This window comes from Pelodiscus sinensis, chromosome 8 (assembly GCF_049634645.1).
Source record: "Pelodiscus sinensis isolate JC-2024 chromosome 8, ASM4963464v1, whole genome shotgun sequence".
Taxonomy (NCBI): domain Eukaryota; kingdom Metazoa; phylum Chordata; order Testudines; family Trionychidae; genus Pelodiscus; species Pelodiscus sinensis.
This window is the reverse complement of record NC_134718.1, coordinates 1,805,594-1,819,988: the sequence shown is the minus strand read 5'-3', so window position 1 is coordinate 1,819,988 and position 14,395 is coordinate 1,805,594. Positions and strand designations below refer to the sequence as shown.

Here is a 14,395-nt window from a genome sequence, read left to right as displayed (position 1 = left end):
CCCCGCCTGAGGTCTCACAATGGCACAGCAGCACCTCTGCTCTAGCCAGCCACACCGCCCGGGAAGCTGCGTTTTAGCTTTTGTTCAAACTAAGGACACCTTGACCCTCTGGCGTCGGGCGTTTTTTGTTAGCCAGATACACACTTAGCAGGGTGTAGCCAAGTTTCCCCCCAGTCCCATAAAGATGTATAGCTCCCCCCGCCGCCCCCAGTCCTGGCTCTGTGCTGCTGCTTAGCTGTAATTTACCCCTCACTGTTCTCTAACCACCCCACAAGCAGGGCAAGTGTTGGCAATGCTGCTAGACTATAGTCACTTCCCTGGTTCAGCCAGTTCTCTGGCTTGGTTGGGCAGGTCCACCGGGTGCTGGGCCAGAGAGGTTTAACTTGCACATAAAACCAGTTTCCATTTTGCCCTATTTTCACACACATCCCAGCATGTTTGACCTTTGGGCTAAAAGTTTCCCTTGTGTCAGCTCTGGCAACGGAGGAATTTATTTGTATGTATTAATGCAGGACTTGCTGGATAGACTCAGAGCCAACTTCCATACAGTCTTGTGCATCCCATTACACAGCGTTCAGCACCAGGAGAGGGCCCCTCAGTGCCTCAGCATTAGAACTCATCCTGATCTCCAACAGTTAAGGAATGGCTGAAAACTCCTAAGTATTTTAATAAGGGAGAGTGAAAATACATATTTCCCCCCCTTTCAAAAACATAAAGGACCTAGTACTGTCTAGAGCCTTGGTCACCAACCAGTTGATCACGATCGATCGGTCGGTCAATCACTAGGCCTCAACCAGTCGATCATGAGGTGTTCTGGGCCCCCCAATTCTCCCCCACCCCACCTCCACTGATAATAGAGAGAGTGGCAACTGCCCGCAGAGTGGATGGAAGTCCTACAGCTGTGCACCACTTCCGGGGATTCCGGAAACACGCTGGCTGCTTCCTTGCCCCAGCTCTGTGGCGTGCCAGGAACTTACCAGGTGGAATCCTCACAGGCGAGTGCTGGGACTTCCCTTCTCTGCAGGAGGGGGGAGTTGGGCCGGAGGGGGCGTGCACGGACTTCCTTGCACCACAGGAGGGGGTAGCCAGGCCCAGAGGGGGTGCACTCCGAGGGGTTCCCTGCTCCGCGGGAGGCTCATGCCGGCCCTGGCAGAGGTGCATGACAGGACTTCCTTCCTCTCCGGGAGGAGGGGTCAGGCCCCGAGGGGATGGATGCGTGGGCTTCCCTGCTCCATGGGAGGGAGTTGTCGGGCTTGGAGGGGGCACGCGCCAGGGGTTCCCTGCTCCATGGGAGTGGGGCCCAGAGGGGGTGCGCAACTGGGGTTCCCTCTTGGGGGGGGGGCAAGTGCAGGAGACTCTACCCCCCACTGGCATCCTGTTCCTGCCACCTGCCCTCTGGGCACCCTGCTCCCTCTCCACACACAACTCTATCCCCAGTCCCCTGCGCCCAGCCACAGAACTCTGTCCCCATTGGCACCCTGTCCACTGTCCTCCCCACACCCTGTTCCCTCTCCCCTGCCCCCAGCTGCAAAACTCTGTCCTCGCTGGCACCCTGTCCCCAGCTAAAGCACCCACTAGCACCCTTCCCCAGTACTATGTCCCCTTCTCCCACCAACACAGTTGGGGCTACATTAGTGAGGCTTTGGGGGGGGGGTGTAGTGGGGGTACTTGCTGGGCTGTGGTGACCTTTTCTGTCTGGAGCAAGACCCAGCAGGGAAAACCTTATTATACAAAGGTGACTCCATACCGGTTGAACCAACCCCCCATGGGGAGAAACAAAGGGAGGTGGATGCTGCCCTGGCTGGGGGCAGGGCTTGGAGAGGTGGAGTGAGTTCCTGGCTAGAAAGCAGGGGAGAAGGAACTGGGGAGGGGGCTGGGATTCCCCTATCTCAAGGGGGCACTGAGGCCTCTTGGCCCCCAGTTCCTGTAACTAGATTACATCTGTGCTGTGCTGTATCGTGGAGAAGCAATAAAGCACCTGTATTCTACTGGCTGGTGAAGTCTGTTCGTGCCATTTCGGGGTGCAGGAGACGGGGGACCCCCAACGCGCCGTCACAGGGGGGGAGGAGGTTGGAGCTGGGGTTTTTTTTTTTGCATCTCACTTGTGTGGCCCCAACTGACTTTTCTGTGGGTCAGTGACCCCTGACTCAAAACAGGGTCCCCGCCCTTCTCATAAATAAAGACAATGCAGAAACTTTGTGTTTGACACAGTATTTTATTGAAATGAAGCCTGGCCAGCAAACCCCCAACTGGGGCCAAGCCCCCATCTGACCGCAGCATCATTAACACTCCTGTTTTCCCCTTTCCCCCAGACCCTACATCTGAGCCTGTCATACACTGGAACCCCCTGCCCTAAGCCCCTCACATACCCCAACCCAAATTCCTGAACCCTCACATCCAGAAGCCTGTGGCTTGCTTAGTACCCTAACCCTACATCTGACCCCAACACTGCCTGACCTGGAGCCTCCTCCCTGAGCCAGCGTCCCCTTATCCACCTCCTCCTGCATCCAGATTTCCTCCCGGAGCTTGCACCTCTCACCCCTTCCCACACCCAAATCCCTCATTCCCACCCCACAGCCTACACATCCTGTCTCAACCCAGCAAGGGTACAGCTAGACTGCAGGAATTTTTCAGGATTCTGGAGATATCCCAGAAAAACTCTTCTGCATCCAGGGATGCGTTTTGTTCTTACTGGAAGAGCAAACATGATCTTTCGGTCACCCCTATATTCCTCTTTCCACAAGGAATAAGGGGGCTTCCAAAAGAAGAGGTTTTTCTTACATCTGGCCCAGTCTAGACAGACCAAATAAATGTTGGAAAAACCTCTTTCTACAGAAGAACTGGGGAAAAAAAGCAACAGTATAAGGGTTGGGGATAGCAAGTGATGGAGAGGAGGAGAATAGAGAGGGCGGGGCTTCAAGGAAGGGGGTGGAGCGTTAGATCTTGGCTTGTTCTGTCATTTAAAAAGTGATCTTGGGTGTAAAAAGGTTGGAGACCACTGGTCTAGACCATCCCTGATAGACATTTTCTAACCTACTCTTAAATATCTCCAGAGATGGGGATTCCACAACCTCCCTGGGCAATTTATTCCAGTGTTTAACCACCCTGACAGTCAGGAACTTTTTCCTAATGTCCAACCTAAACCTCCCTTGCTGCTGTTTAAGCCCATTTCTTCTTGTTCTATCCTCAGAGGCCAGGAAGAACAAGTTTTCTCCCTCCTCCTTGTGACACCCTTTTAGATACCTGAAAACCGCTATCATGTCCCCTCTCAATCTTCTCTTTTCCAAACTAAACAAGCCCAGTTCTTTCAGTCTTCCTTCATAGGTCATGTTCTCTAAACCTTTCATCATTCTTGTTGCTCTTTACTGGACCTTCTCCAATTTCTCCACATCTTTCTTGAAATGTGGTGTCCACAACTGGACACAATACTCCAACTGAGGCCTAATCAGCGCAGAGGAGAGCAGAAGAATGACTTCTCATGTCTTGCTCACACCACCATGTTAATGAGTCATAAAATCATATTTGCTTTTTTTGTAACAGCGTCACACTGTTGACTCTCAATTAGCTTGTGGTCCACTATGACCCCTAGATCCCTTTCTGCCGTACTCCTTCCTAGACAGTCACTTCCCATTCTGTAATTGTGAAACTGATTGTTCCTTCCTATGTGGAGCACTTTGCATTTGTCTTTATTAAACGTCATCCGGTTTACCTCAGACCATTCTCTACTTTGTCCAGATCATTTTGAATTATGACCCTATCCTCCAAAGCAGTTGAAACTCCTCCCAGCTTGGTATCATCTGCAAACTTAATAAGCGTACTCACTATGCCAATATCTAAATCGTTGATGAAGATATTGAACAGAACCGGTCCCAAAACAGACCCCTGCGGAATCCCACTTGTTACTCCTTTCCAGCAGGATTGTGAACCATTAGTAACTACTCTCCGGGAACGGTTATCCAGCCAGTTATGCACTCACCTTATAGTAGCCCCATTTAAATTGTATTTGCCTAGTTTTATGATGAGAACATCATGCAAGACCGTATCAAATGCCTTGCGAAAGTCTAGGTATACCACATCCACCACTTCTCCCTTATCCACAAGGCTTGTTATCCTATCAAAGAAAGCTTTCAGATTGGTTTGACATGATTTCTTTCCTTTCTTTACAAAATAAATACACCTAGCTCTTATATAGTACTCATCTGTAAATCTCAAAGCACTTTTACCCATGGGGAAACTGAGACACTGTATGGTTAAGTGACTTGCTCCCGGTTACCTCAGTGGCCAACCACAGAATATAATTCATGTCTACCCAATGCCAGTCCAGAACTGTCCGCCAGGCCACACTGTCTTCCCTTGCTTTGCTGCACCTCACCTAGACCCTGCTCCAGCTCCACATTTAAACTTGACACCACTGTCTAATTATTCTTTAACTTTACTAATGGAGGAGGTCCCCAGTTTCAACTGCAGATCTATTTGACAGACCCGCTTAGGACATACTATTCATGTGAGAGGTACAGGAATATTCAGGCATGGCTTGTTGCCCTGTTCAGACTCTGGGTTGGGGAGGGAAATTGTCTTCCTAAGATTCATTTCGACAACTTAGCCAGCACTAAACCTTTGCACCAGGAAGGACACAGTCGAGTTGGTCTAACAAACAGGCCTAAGTTTTGCTTCTGTCACAGATTCCATTGGTGTTTCGCCAGGGGATAGACCTCACCTATTACACAAGAGAAAGGGGGAAGCTTTTCATGTTACAAGCATTCTGCAGTTGAGAAGCTCCATCTAAGAATGTGGGAATATCCACACTGGATTGGATGTAAGGTCCATCACCTGTTTCAGAGGAAGGTACAGAAACCCCATCGCCAGAGACGTAAGGTACTGGCCTCACATCCCCATTAAACTCTCACCTTAATGTCTGAAAGTGGGGGGTTCTCCATTCCTTCAAAACCTTTCCTTCCTCTGGATGGTCTTGTTATCCATACAAGCACAGCACTTTGAGGCTAAATTCTTGGCCTCAATATCCAGTGGACTTGAGTTCCAGAGTCTAGTTACACATCATACCCAGAGTATATCCTTGCATCAGCTTTGCCACCTTTCAACGTCATGGACCATCCTCAGGTATATTATTACTGGTGCTGCTAAACAGCTACTGCATGCTACTGCAGAAGTGGCTGCATATACAGAACCAGACCTGGGCAAGATCTGCATGCAGGACTCCTACAGAAGTTTCCAGGAATAGGGTGGGGGTGAGAAGGGAGGCAGAAGTTTTTTTTTTTTCCAGGTCAACTGTTTGTAGCTAGTAAAAATGCCACCCAGTGGCAAAGGCTATCAAGGACTTAAGACCCATTCAGGCAGTGCTGTAAGGATCACCTGTTTCAGCTCCATAGCATGCAGGAGTCAACTTCACAGCCGGAGCGGATCTGCAGCTAGTTGCTACCTAGTGTTGATCACAGGCCCTGGCTAAGATCCATGTAAGAACATACCCCAGAAATGTAATGGCATTGGTGCTGGCTGGTGATTTAAAAACCAAATGGCCACACAGCACAGTGCCACCTCCTCGCTCGTGCCTCAGGGCATGTAGCAGACTTCACAAAGAAAAAAAGATCCTTTCCAGGTGGACTCACTCGATTTAACAGCTGTGTTGGGGAGTACCTGGTGAAACATCGTATTTACAGTATTTTATTTCCCCTCAATAAAACCGGAAGGGTTATTACCCCACTGGGACCCTAATGAGTTTTCCTGGTAGCTGGCCTCTTCTGTCAGATGTTGAAAGAGAAGAGGGAGCTCTAGACTGCTGGGGGGGGGGGGGGGAGGAATAGCCAGTCACCCACAAGATAAGACTTCACTGTATCCCGGTAGCCAGCAGTCTCCTGCCCTTCCTCTGGGTCTGGCCTTAGCTAAAGCCTCTGCTGACATACCTTTAGCTACTCCAGAGATCAATCCATTTGATGGCATCATGGCTTCTGCATTCTCACAGCTGTTTGAACCCCAAAGCCTGCTGTCACCATATCCGCCAAGCGAGGTTGCTCTTGTTCATCCATCACCCTGACAGATGAACAGTGTGGCATTCAGATGTCTGTGAGGATCCACACTATCAGAGAATATTTCACACCATATCCAGCCACATTCCCCCAAGGCTGGATCTTTCACCCCTTGAGAAAGGAACTGGCATGGGTGAGGCAGACAAGGGAAGAACCATCCTAGGCAGTGACCAGGCCCAACAGATGAGCAGAAAGCTGGGGACAGGGGGCGGCATATCAGTTGACTAAGGGAAGGTAGACAGGACAGAGGTCCATGAAATGTCAGTGAAATGAAGGGAGCTGCTGGACTTGGCTCCTCTCTCTTCCTTTACTAAATAGCATCAACACCTATAGAGAGAAGATGGGTGTGCCCTGAGTTTATAACAAGGGAATGGAGAGGTTGGGTTTGCCTCCTGGCTCTGTCACAGTAAGACAAATGGCAGGCCTCAGTTTCCTTCTCTGGAAAACACCCTGGTCTCTCACATAGGAGTGTTATGGGGCTAACATCACTGTCAGTGGGAGAGCACTTTGGATAGCTAGAATGCTGGCAATGCAAAGCACCGTTATTACTGATAACAAGAGCTCTGCGCCGACATCATTTAGAATCCACAGCTGCATCTGTATCCAGAGAACTGAGCTGCAGCTATCTGCATGCACATCCGCTGATTCGCAGGGCCCTACTGATAGCAATGGTGCCCATGGCGACAGTGGCTCAACAGTACTGAGGCATAGACCCCTCTGAAGAGAAGATACCACTCTGTTCCTCTGCAGGCGCTGGCTGTGGTAGGCTGAAGCCATCCGCAGCAACGAGATCACACCACATTCTGTTCCGATACTGCACTCTGGCTGGAGGAAAAAAAATCCACCATTCGCTCAGTTCTAGCTGGAGATTGTTCAGCGAAAACACAAGTGAAGAGGGAGAAGGAGCCCAGGCTGGCCACGGAAAAGGCAGGAGGTCACTGGCTGATGGCTGTACCAAGAGGGTTTATGATGCTGGCAAACTCATTGGACTTCCATTAGTTGCTTCTCTCTTCCATCTGGCTAGTCTGGAGGGGTCATGCACAGGTGCTCCATGGCCACGCACCCCAGGGATGAAGACATCAAGGTTTGCTTTATGATCCCTTAAAGAGACACTGTCAAGCTGTTCAGCAGCCACAATTTGACCTCCCCCAGCTTAGTTTCACATTGTGGTGGGTTCACGTGGTGCCCTCCATCTGCCTCCCCCAAACTCTGCTCTATATGTGGGACCTGCCAGAGCATGGGAAGTTTTCATAAATTCTAAGAGCATGGATCAGCACAGGCCAGGGACCAGAGCACAGGGTGAATAGGACCTCATAAATAGCCAGAGACTGGGCTGATCTCAGGAACAAAGCAAGCAGAAGAATGCTCAAACTTCCAGGCACAGAGCCGATGAGTTTGTTTTTGTAGGTACACTTGGGATCACTTTATAAAACCAACTTTATGGATTATGATCACTCTTAAAGACAGATAAAGTAAACATTATGCTTCTGACTTTAGCTGTTTAAATTATTTAATAGCAGGCTTTCTTTAAATCACCAGTACCTTACACATGGATAGAAAGGTTATAGATTAAGAACTATTTGCTCATCACTGAATTGCAGCCACCTCTGGACTGGTATGTAGCAACTTTTTAACTCCATATTATAACACTAAGTGTAGAATTAGAAAACACAGACTATTCTCAAAGCCAAATGAAACTGCAGAGACAGAGTACAAGCAGAACTGGAATTTGACCAGGAGAGCACCTTTAACAAACACTTGCAAAAGCTCTGAGTGGATGTTTTAACACTCAATTCACCCTACAAGGCATTAGGGAGCGTTGTGTATCCACAGCTGTACAGCTGTGTGGTGCCATCATAAAGATGAGATGCAAAATCAAGGTCCTGCCAATCCCCAATATAGTCACAACATTGATGAGCTGAGACTGCCTTCTCTGGATCATAGCGCCTTGAGGAGCATAGGAACAGCGAGACAGAGTCAGACTAACGGACTAGTTAACCCAGGACTCTGTCTCTGACCGTGGCCAGTAGCTACAGAAGTGCATGAAACTTCACCTCTGATGGTTACATTTGTCTTTGACCCCCACAGCACGGGATTTAATATCCCTTCCAACACTGACTCTGGATTATTATATTACCCCTATAAATATCCAATCCCCTTTAAAGTCTTGCTAAGTTTTGGGCATCGGTGACATCATGAGTCACTGAGTTGCACTGTGTGATCACATCCATGGTGCTGAGCCAAGGAGAACTGCCCCTTGATTTTTTTTTGGTACTTTGTGCCTGCTGCAAGCGCCTTGCTACCTTTCTGGCTTCACTCTCTCTTCTTCTGCAGTGTCATTTCTCACTGCAAAGTGTTTGTAGAAACATTGTACAAAATAAAGCTGCTTCACACTGCCATTTCCCTGCACTTCTAACGTATAGAAGGCCATTCCTCACAACCACTGCCTCCCTTTGCAAGCTTCGACTAGAACACGAAACCTCCACCATATATAATCTTTTGACCACAAACTAAACCAGGCTTTGACCTAAAACCATATTTTTTATTTCTTTTTATTCTTGACGGCTGCCCCCATAAACTACAACTCCTCTGCTGCTCAGAAAAAAAGACCCAGAACATAAAGAATTATTCCTTGGGAAAGGAACTAAAACTATTAATTTTTTTTAGCAGACAGCGCTAATAATTCAAAGCTGGGAGCAGCTGCCTGAAGAACAATAAATACCCCAAGTCAAAAAACATTTCCTGGGATTGTAGAGGCATAGAACTTGATTCCTTCGGAAATAACAGATAGTTGGTGTGGGTGCATAGGTTTGGCTGGGGCCTGTCAGGTTGAAAGCACACAAGAGGAGAACTGAAGATGCATCGTAAGAGATCTTGACAACTTTTATACAAGAAAATCAACTGCTTCTCCCAACAGGACTCTCAGGCTTAAACTAAACCAGTCGCAAGGTGTATTTCAACGACTCTGAACTCTGGATAAATGGCCCCCTCAGGTCCTTTAAGGTGCACATCTGGTACTGTCTCAGCAGCAAATATTCAGTGGTCTGTTAAGGTCTAGTGCAGTGGTTCTCAACCTAAAAAGTTTCAAATGGAAGTTGAGATGCCTTTGGAAATAGAATGTGGACCTCCACAGGTCCACAGACCATAGATTTAATCAGGAGTCACACCCTAAAAAAGTTCACTTAAAGGTTTTAAAAAACCTGATTTAATTTGGGACCATATTCTTAAATCTCAATGGATGACTTAGTCCAGTATAAAATGAAAGCACAGTTGCAAGTACTCATGGTAGGCATATTAAAGAAATGTAGGCTTGGAAGGGACCTCACTAGCTCATGTGGTCCAATCCCCTACATTGAGGCTGGACCAAATACTGTTGTAGACCATCCCTTTGTCTAACCGGTTCTCAAAACCCTTCCATAATGGAGATACCACAATTTCCTGAAAATTTGTTCATTGCTCAACTGCTCTTACACTTAGGAAGGTTTTCCTAATGTCTAAACTAAATCTCACTTGCTGCAATTTAGGTTCATTATTACTTGTACTAACCACTGAGGACAGCACAAGGCAACAATACTTTCAAAGATCTCTCTAGGCTTGTGCATCCTCAAAGCAGTGAAGTCCGAGCTCAGGACTGCAAACAAAGGGCTCCTGGATTATAAAACCAGCTTAAAAATTAAATGAATGGAGATTACCTATCTCCTAGACCTGGAAGGGACCTTGAAAGGTCATCAAGTCCAGTCCCCTGCCTTCACAGCAGGACCAAATACCATCCCTGACAAATTTTTGCCCTAAATGGCCTCCACAAGGATTGAACTCACAACCCTGGGTTTAGCAGGCGAATGCTCAAGCCACTGAGCTATCCCTCCCCCCTTGTGCCACTGGCTTGCTGTTTATCTTGGGCAAGTCATTTGGCAACTTCTATGGTTTCCTTATTGGTAAAACAGGGAGACTACTTAACTGACTGGGTGCTGGAAAATACCCTATAAAAAGGGACTGGCCATTTAGTGAATGTTGTTTTCATGGAACTCTGGTTTTTCCAAGATACTTGAGGTTATTTTACCAAACTGCTTGTACAAGCCTGTGTATTTTCCTCTCATGGCCTACAGAAGTAGAAAGGCATAACTGGTGCTATTTACATTTGGATTAAAAGGATTCCATGTGTCAATTTCAAAGTGCTCTGAAGGTGGTGCATTTCTGAAGGGTCAACAGCATCCAACATCACCCGCCCATGAAGAATATTAGTTGGTTAAATGTTTGTGGTAACACCCCCTCCTCAACCTCTTTAAAAAAAAATAGATCACAGAGGAAGTAGTAGGTCAGAGTTTCACATCAGTTTGCCCCAAAACACCTAGCAAGAAGACGTACATTCCTCTTGCATCCACTCCAACAGTTTTACAAACTAAACACATTGCTTATTTACATTCACTTCTCTATTTTTATTCTATTTCTTGCATGGTCTTCAAATACAGTTTTACAGCTCATTTTTCTGCTACAGATACTGTTGATCTAAAAACAGATTAATGAAAGTGGCATTCCAACCTTAATGAAAATTCATAACCATGAAAGATATGTCAACTTATCACTTTACAATCCTAGAGTGATGGCATTGGCCTGGACATTCCATCTGTTTGTACAATTAACTTTTGCAACAATAAAATTCATAGCAAGAGATTGTGGCAACTCCTTAAAAGCCAAGATATAAGGCCACAAGCATCCTATCCAGTAATGCTATGAATCCAGATCAAGTAGTAAGCTGACTCCAGGATCCATTAAAAAAAAAGAAAAAAACCTGTCCCACCAGATAAACCAAGAGACCAGATTCTTTTCACGCACTCAAAGCTGTATTAAAACTAGTGACACTCAGCTCTGATTAACATGAGATCTCATAGCATGACCCTACATCTCTCTGTAAATGAAATGAACTCCTTTAAACTTAAATACTTCACTATTGAATTAAAAATTATTCACATTCTGCAAAAGAAAATATCCTATGTGACTGCACTAGAAGGCCAAACGTAAGCTTCTCCTAACAGGTTGTGGACATTACTGCAGTATACTGCCATTTGTTACAGCTTGTTAATTTTCTTCAAAGCTACAGATGGGAGCTTACGTAAGAACCTGAATTTCTTTTGCTCACCACCAAAACCAAGATGGAAATTAAAACACTTGATGGTAGCAAGTAAAATTAGTAAGGTAAAGTGTATAATGTTGGCCAATTATATCTCTGGAACACAGGGCTTCTATGGAAAAATCAATAACTCCCACAAATGGTGTGACCATCTCACTACCAGATCCCCTAACCATGCTGATTCCATTCCATTAGCCAATACATCAGATCTGGGTAAAAACATTAAACTCTCAGAATATCTGCAGTTAAGTTAGATAACCATTTAAATCATTTGTAAAAATGTGCTTATTGTGGTATTTCTTCTACAAAAATTCTTTGATACAAACATGCAGGATTTGAAGACCCTGATTTAGTCAAACCAGTATGAAGTTTTTGAAACAGGAGTCTGATTCGAGGACAATCCTGACCATCGTCCAGTTCCCTCTCACTTCCTCCATCCACCTTCTCTTTGGACTGCCACCAAAATTAACAGATTCAGCAGGCTTTCCACTGAATTGCTGTTTCAGTCCCAGGGGAATGAGGATAGCACCAGGCAGTGGCAGCCTTGCAACAGCACTCTGTCTGTCCTCTGAAGAAATGATCCTTCTGGATCAGCACCTCTTACCCAACATGGTCAGTTTCTAGCCCTGGGTAGGAGGCACAGTAGAAAAAGCCAATGCTGAGGACAGATTAATTCTCCACTGTGGTTTTACATTATTCAAAAGTGCCATCTTGGACCAATACCATTTCACTTTTCAGAAGAAAAAAATTACAAAACCAGTAAACACAAAGAAGTTATTAAGCATACAGCTAGTTTATATACACTGACATTTACAAGTCTGTCATTAGTGACTTTTGCCACAGACAACTGCACAATCGTCCCTACAAAGCACAAAGCCTGAACCAATGGTCATCAGAAGTGACAACTGGTCACCGCCTTATAAACAAGCAAAAACAGATAGCCAAAAACAGAACCGTCAATACATGTCCTTAAATTTGCTCACTGACACAAGTAATCCTTCCCATCTCTGAAACATGAAGTACCCCAGTGACAGCCCTCCCTCCTCACATCCTGCTGTATGACACCGGGAAAAAGAAATCAGATCTCAAGAGATACTCCAGATAAAGAACAGCATTCAGATAAAGAACACTCCATACTTGGATGCAAAGATCTGCTACCAACCACATCACTGGGCAAGAAGGGGAGGGACCTCCTCTCAGAGGATATGGCCCATGCAAGATTCCTTGGCACTTCACGCAAGACCAGGAAAGGACGACAAGGTTTCTCTTTTTCAGAGCTGGGTTTCAGCAGCAATATCTTCAATATCTTCATCCAGCAAGTTACCGTTTGAAATGTGTGATGGGTGGATTTTCACATAGCCCCTTCTAGAAAGCTGGCTGGCTGCTGCATTTGTGCAGCTAGACCATATGAAGATCCCCACCACCACCTGCCCATCTGTTCAGGGACTACAGCATTAGAACAGTTCACTGCCAGCCACTTCACAGGCTCCTTCCAAGGATAACAACATCCTTTGGAAACCCTTCCATTTTCGCTATTTCAAAACAACCCAGCTTGCTGTAAAATTCCAGGATTCTTTTATCATCTGGTCTCACTTCACAAAAAGCCCCACGGGAGCCTGAAGGAAAAGAAAAGAGTAGGGTGGAAGAAGCGTTATTGTAACAAAAAACCCAAACTCTGCAAACATTGTTAGAGTCTTTCCATCTATTTTAACATTTACAACCGTTCAAGTCACTGAACTAGTGTCATACCTGGTATACCTATTGCCACAACAGTGGCCAGACTTATGGTCACACTAGCTGACCTTTCCACAAAAAGACTATGTTTCTGTTGCTAGCTTGTTGACTGCAGTCAAAGTGCCTCTCCAGGTCTACTCATATAAAAACTTCTCAAAGCTCAGGCACTGGCTGAGAGAAACAGCACCACAACAAGGCATGTGAATTGTTCAAGATAACTGCAAGCCTCCGATATGTAGCAAGACAAAAGGTCAAGTGCCTCCAGCATTCAGGAAGGAAGATCTCAGCAATGACACAGTAGTGCCGTGCTGTCACACTTAGGAAATTGCTTTGTGGATTTCAACTGGGGAAATAAACATGTGTGTGGCTACCACAAGTCTCAGACATGGGGACCTCAGTTCACCAAATTGCTCCCTCAGTTCTTCCCATTTCCTAATTTGCAAAATGCTGATTACAGTGATAGGTTGATAGGTTATCTTAAGGTGGTAGCATTATAGCTAGTATGTGAATGCAATTTATGAACGAATCCCGTGCCAACTTAGCAAAAACCAGACTTCCCAGGCCAACATGTGGATGCAAAATGCATTGGCACCAACCTTAGAAATACCAAGGGCTAAAGTGTTATGGTCATTCTTAAATCACAGTACATAGGGCAACCTCCCAACAATTCCAAGTGCAAACACTCACCATTCGCTTTCAGAGAGGACAGCAGACAGGCCATCATGCTTTTGGCCACACTCGGATCAGTCACTTTTTTGTGGATGTCTATCTTTATCAGCGAGGGGAAGTTGGCGAGGAACGTCTCTGGCAAAACTTCCTGCTCTTCATGGAAACTCAACATTATTTTCTAAAAAGGGCAGAAAGGAACAGTCTTTCCACCATGATCAGTTTTGCTGATACAGACTGTATGTCTCTAAAAGCACCACACACAAATCAGCAGAGCAGGCACTTCAGCCATATCCATAAAGCAAAACAAGACTTTTCATAAAGTCACAGGACTGGTGTGAAAGTCTGGCATAAAATTCCAAGGACTTCCATGAAATTACCATTCATTATTCCTGTAATTGGTGCTAGTTAGCTTTTTACATTCATCTCCTTAATGCAGGAAGATAAATTAGTTCTCTTTCCAGGAGTCTGAATTCAGGTCTATTAAAAATGCAACCAAGATAGCACAGATCTGAATTCTAAGAGTGAGATACCACCACCACCCAGACAACTGCCTGACCGTTTTAATGATGGAAAGACAAAGAAGGGAAAAAAATGCATTGTAGAAAGCTACTCAACATACTCCATAAGGGAGGAGGTTCCATCAGTCCTACCAAGGAACTGGACAAGAATTTTAGAAGACATCACTTTGGAACAGGAACTCTGCATTAGTGAAATTTGGGAACTTGTTACTGGGTACAGTGACAGTAAGAGAAAGATCTTAAGCACACTCATAACATTTATTTATGCCACACTAATGTGTAACGGTGGCAAGTAGGAATACACT

At 45.8% G+C, this 14,395-nt stretch overlaps 1 protein-coding gene across 2 annotated transcripts in view; it reads right to left on the bottom strand.

Annotated features, from left to right (window-relative positions):
* Window positions 1-1,631: 1,631 nt before the first annotated feature.
* The window catches only part of OGA (O-GlcNAcase), a 46,197-nt gene continuing 33,433 nt past the window's right edge, over window positions 1,632-14,395 (bottom strand). For both annotated transcript variants that reach the window (XM_075934506.1, XM_075934507.1), the window contains exons 15-16: window positions 13,591-13,750; window positions 1,632-12,785 (exon numbers count right to left, since the gene is read on the bottom strand). In XM_075934506.1, coding sequence (XP_075790621.1) covers window positions 12,649-12,785; window positions 13,591-13,750 — 297 coding nt within the window. In that variant the 3' untranslated portion in view covers window positions 1,632-12,648. The remainder of the gene's footprint in view (window positions 12,786-13,590; window positions 13,751-14,395) is intronic.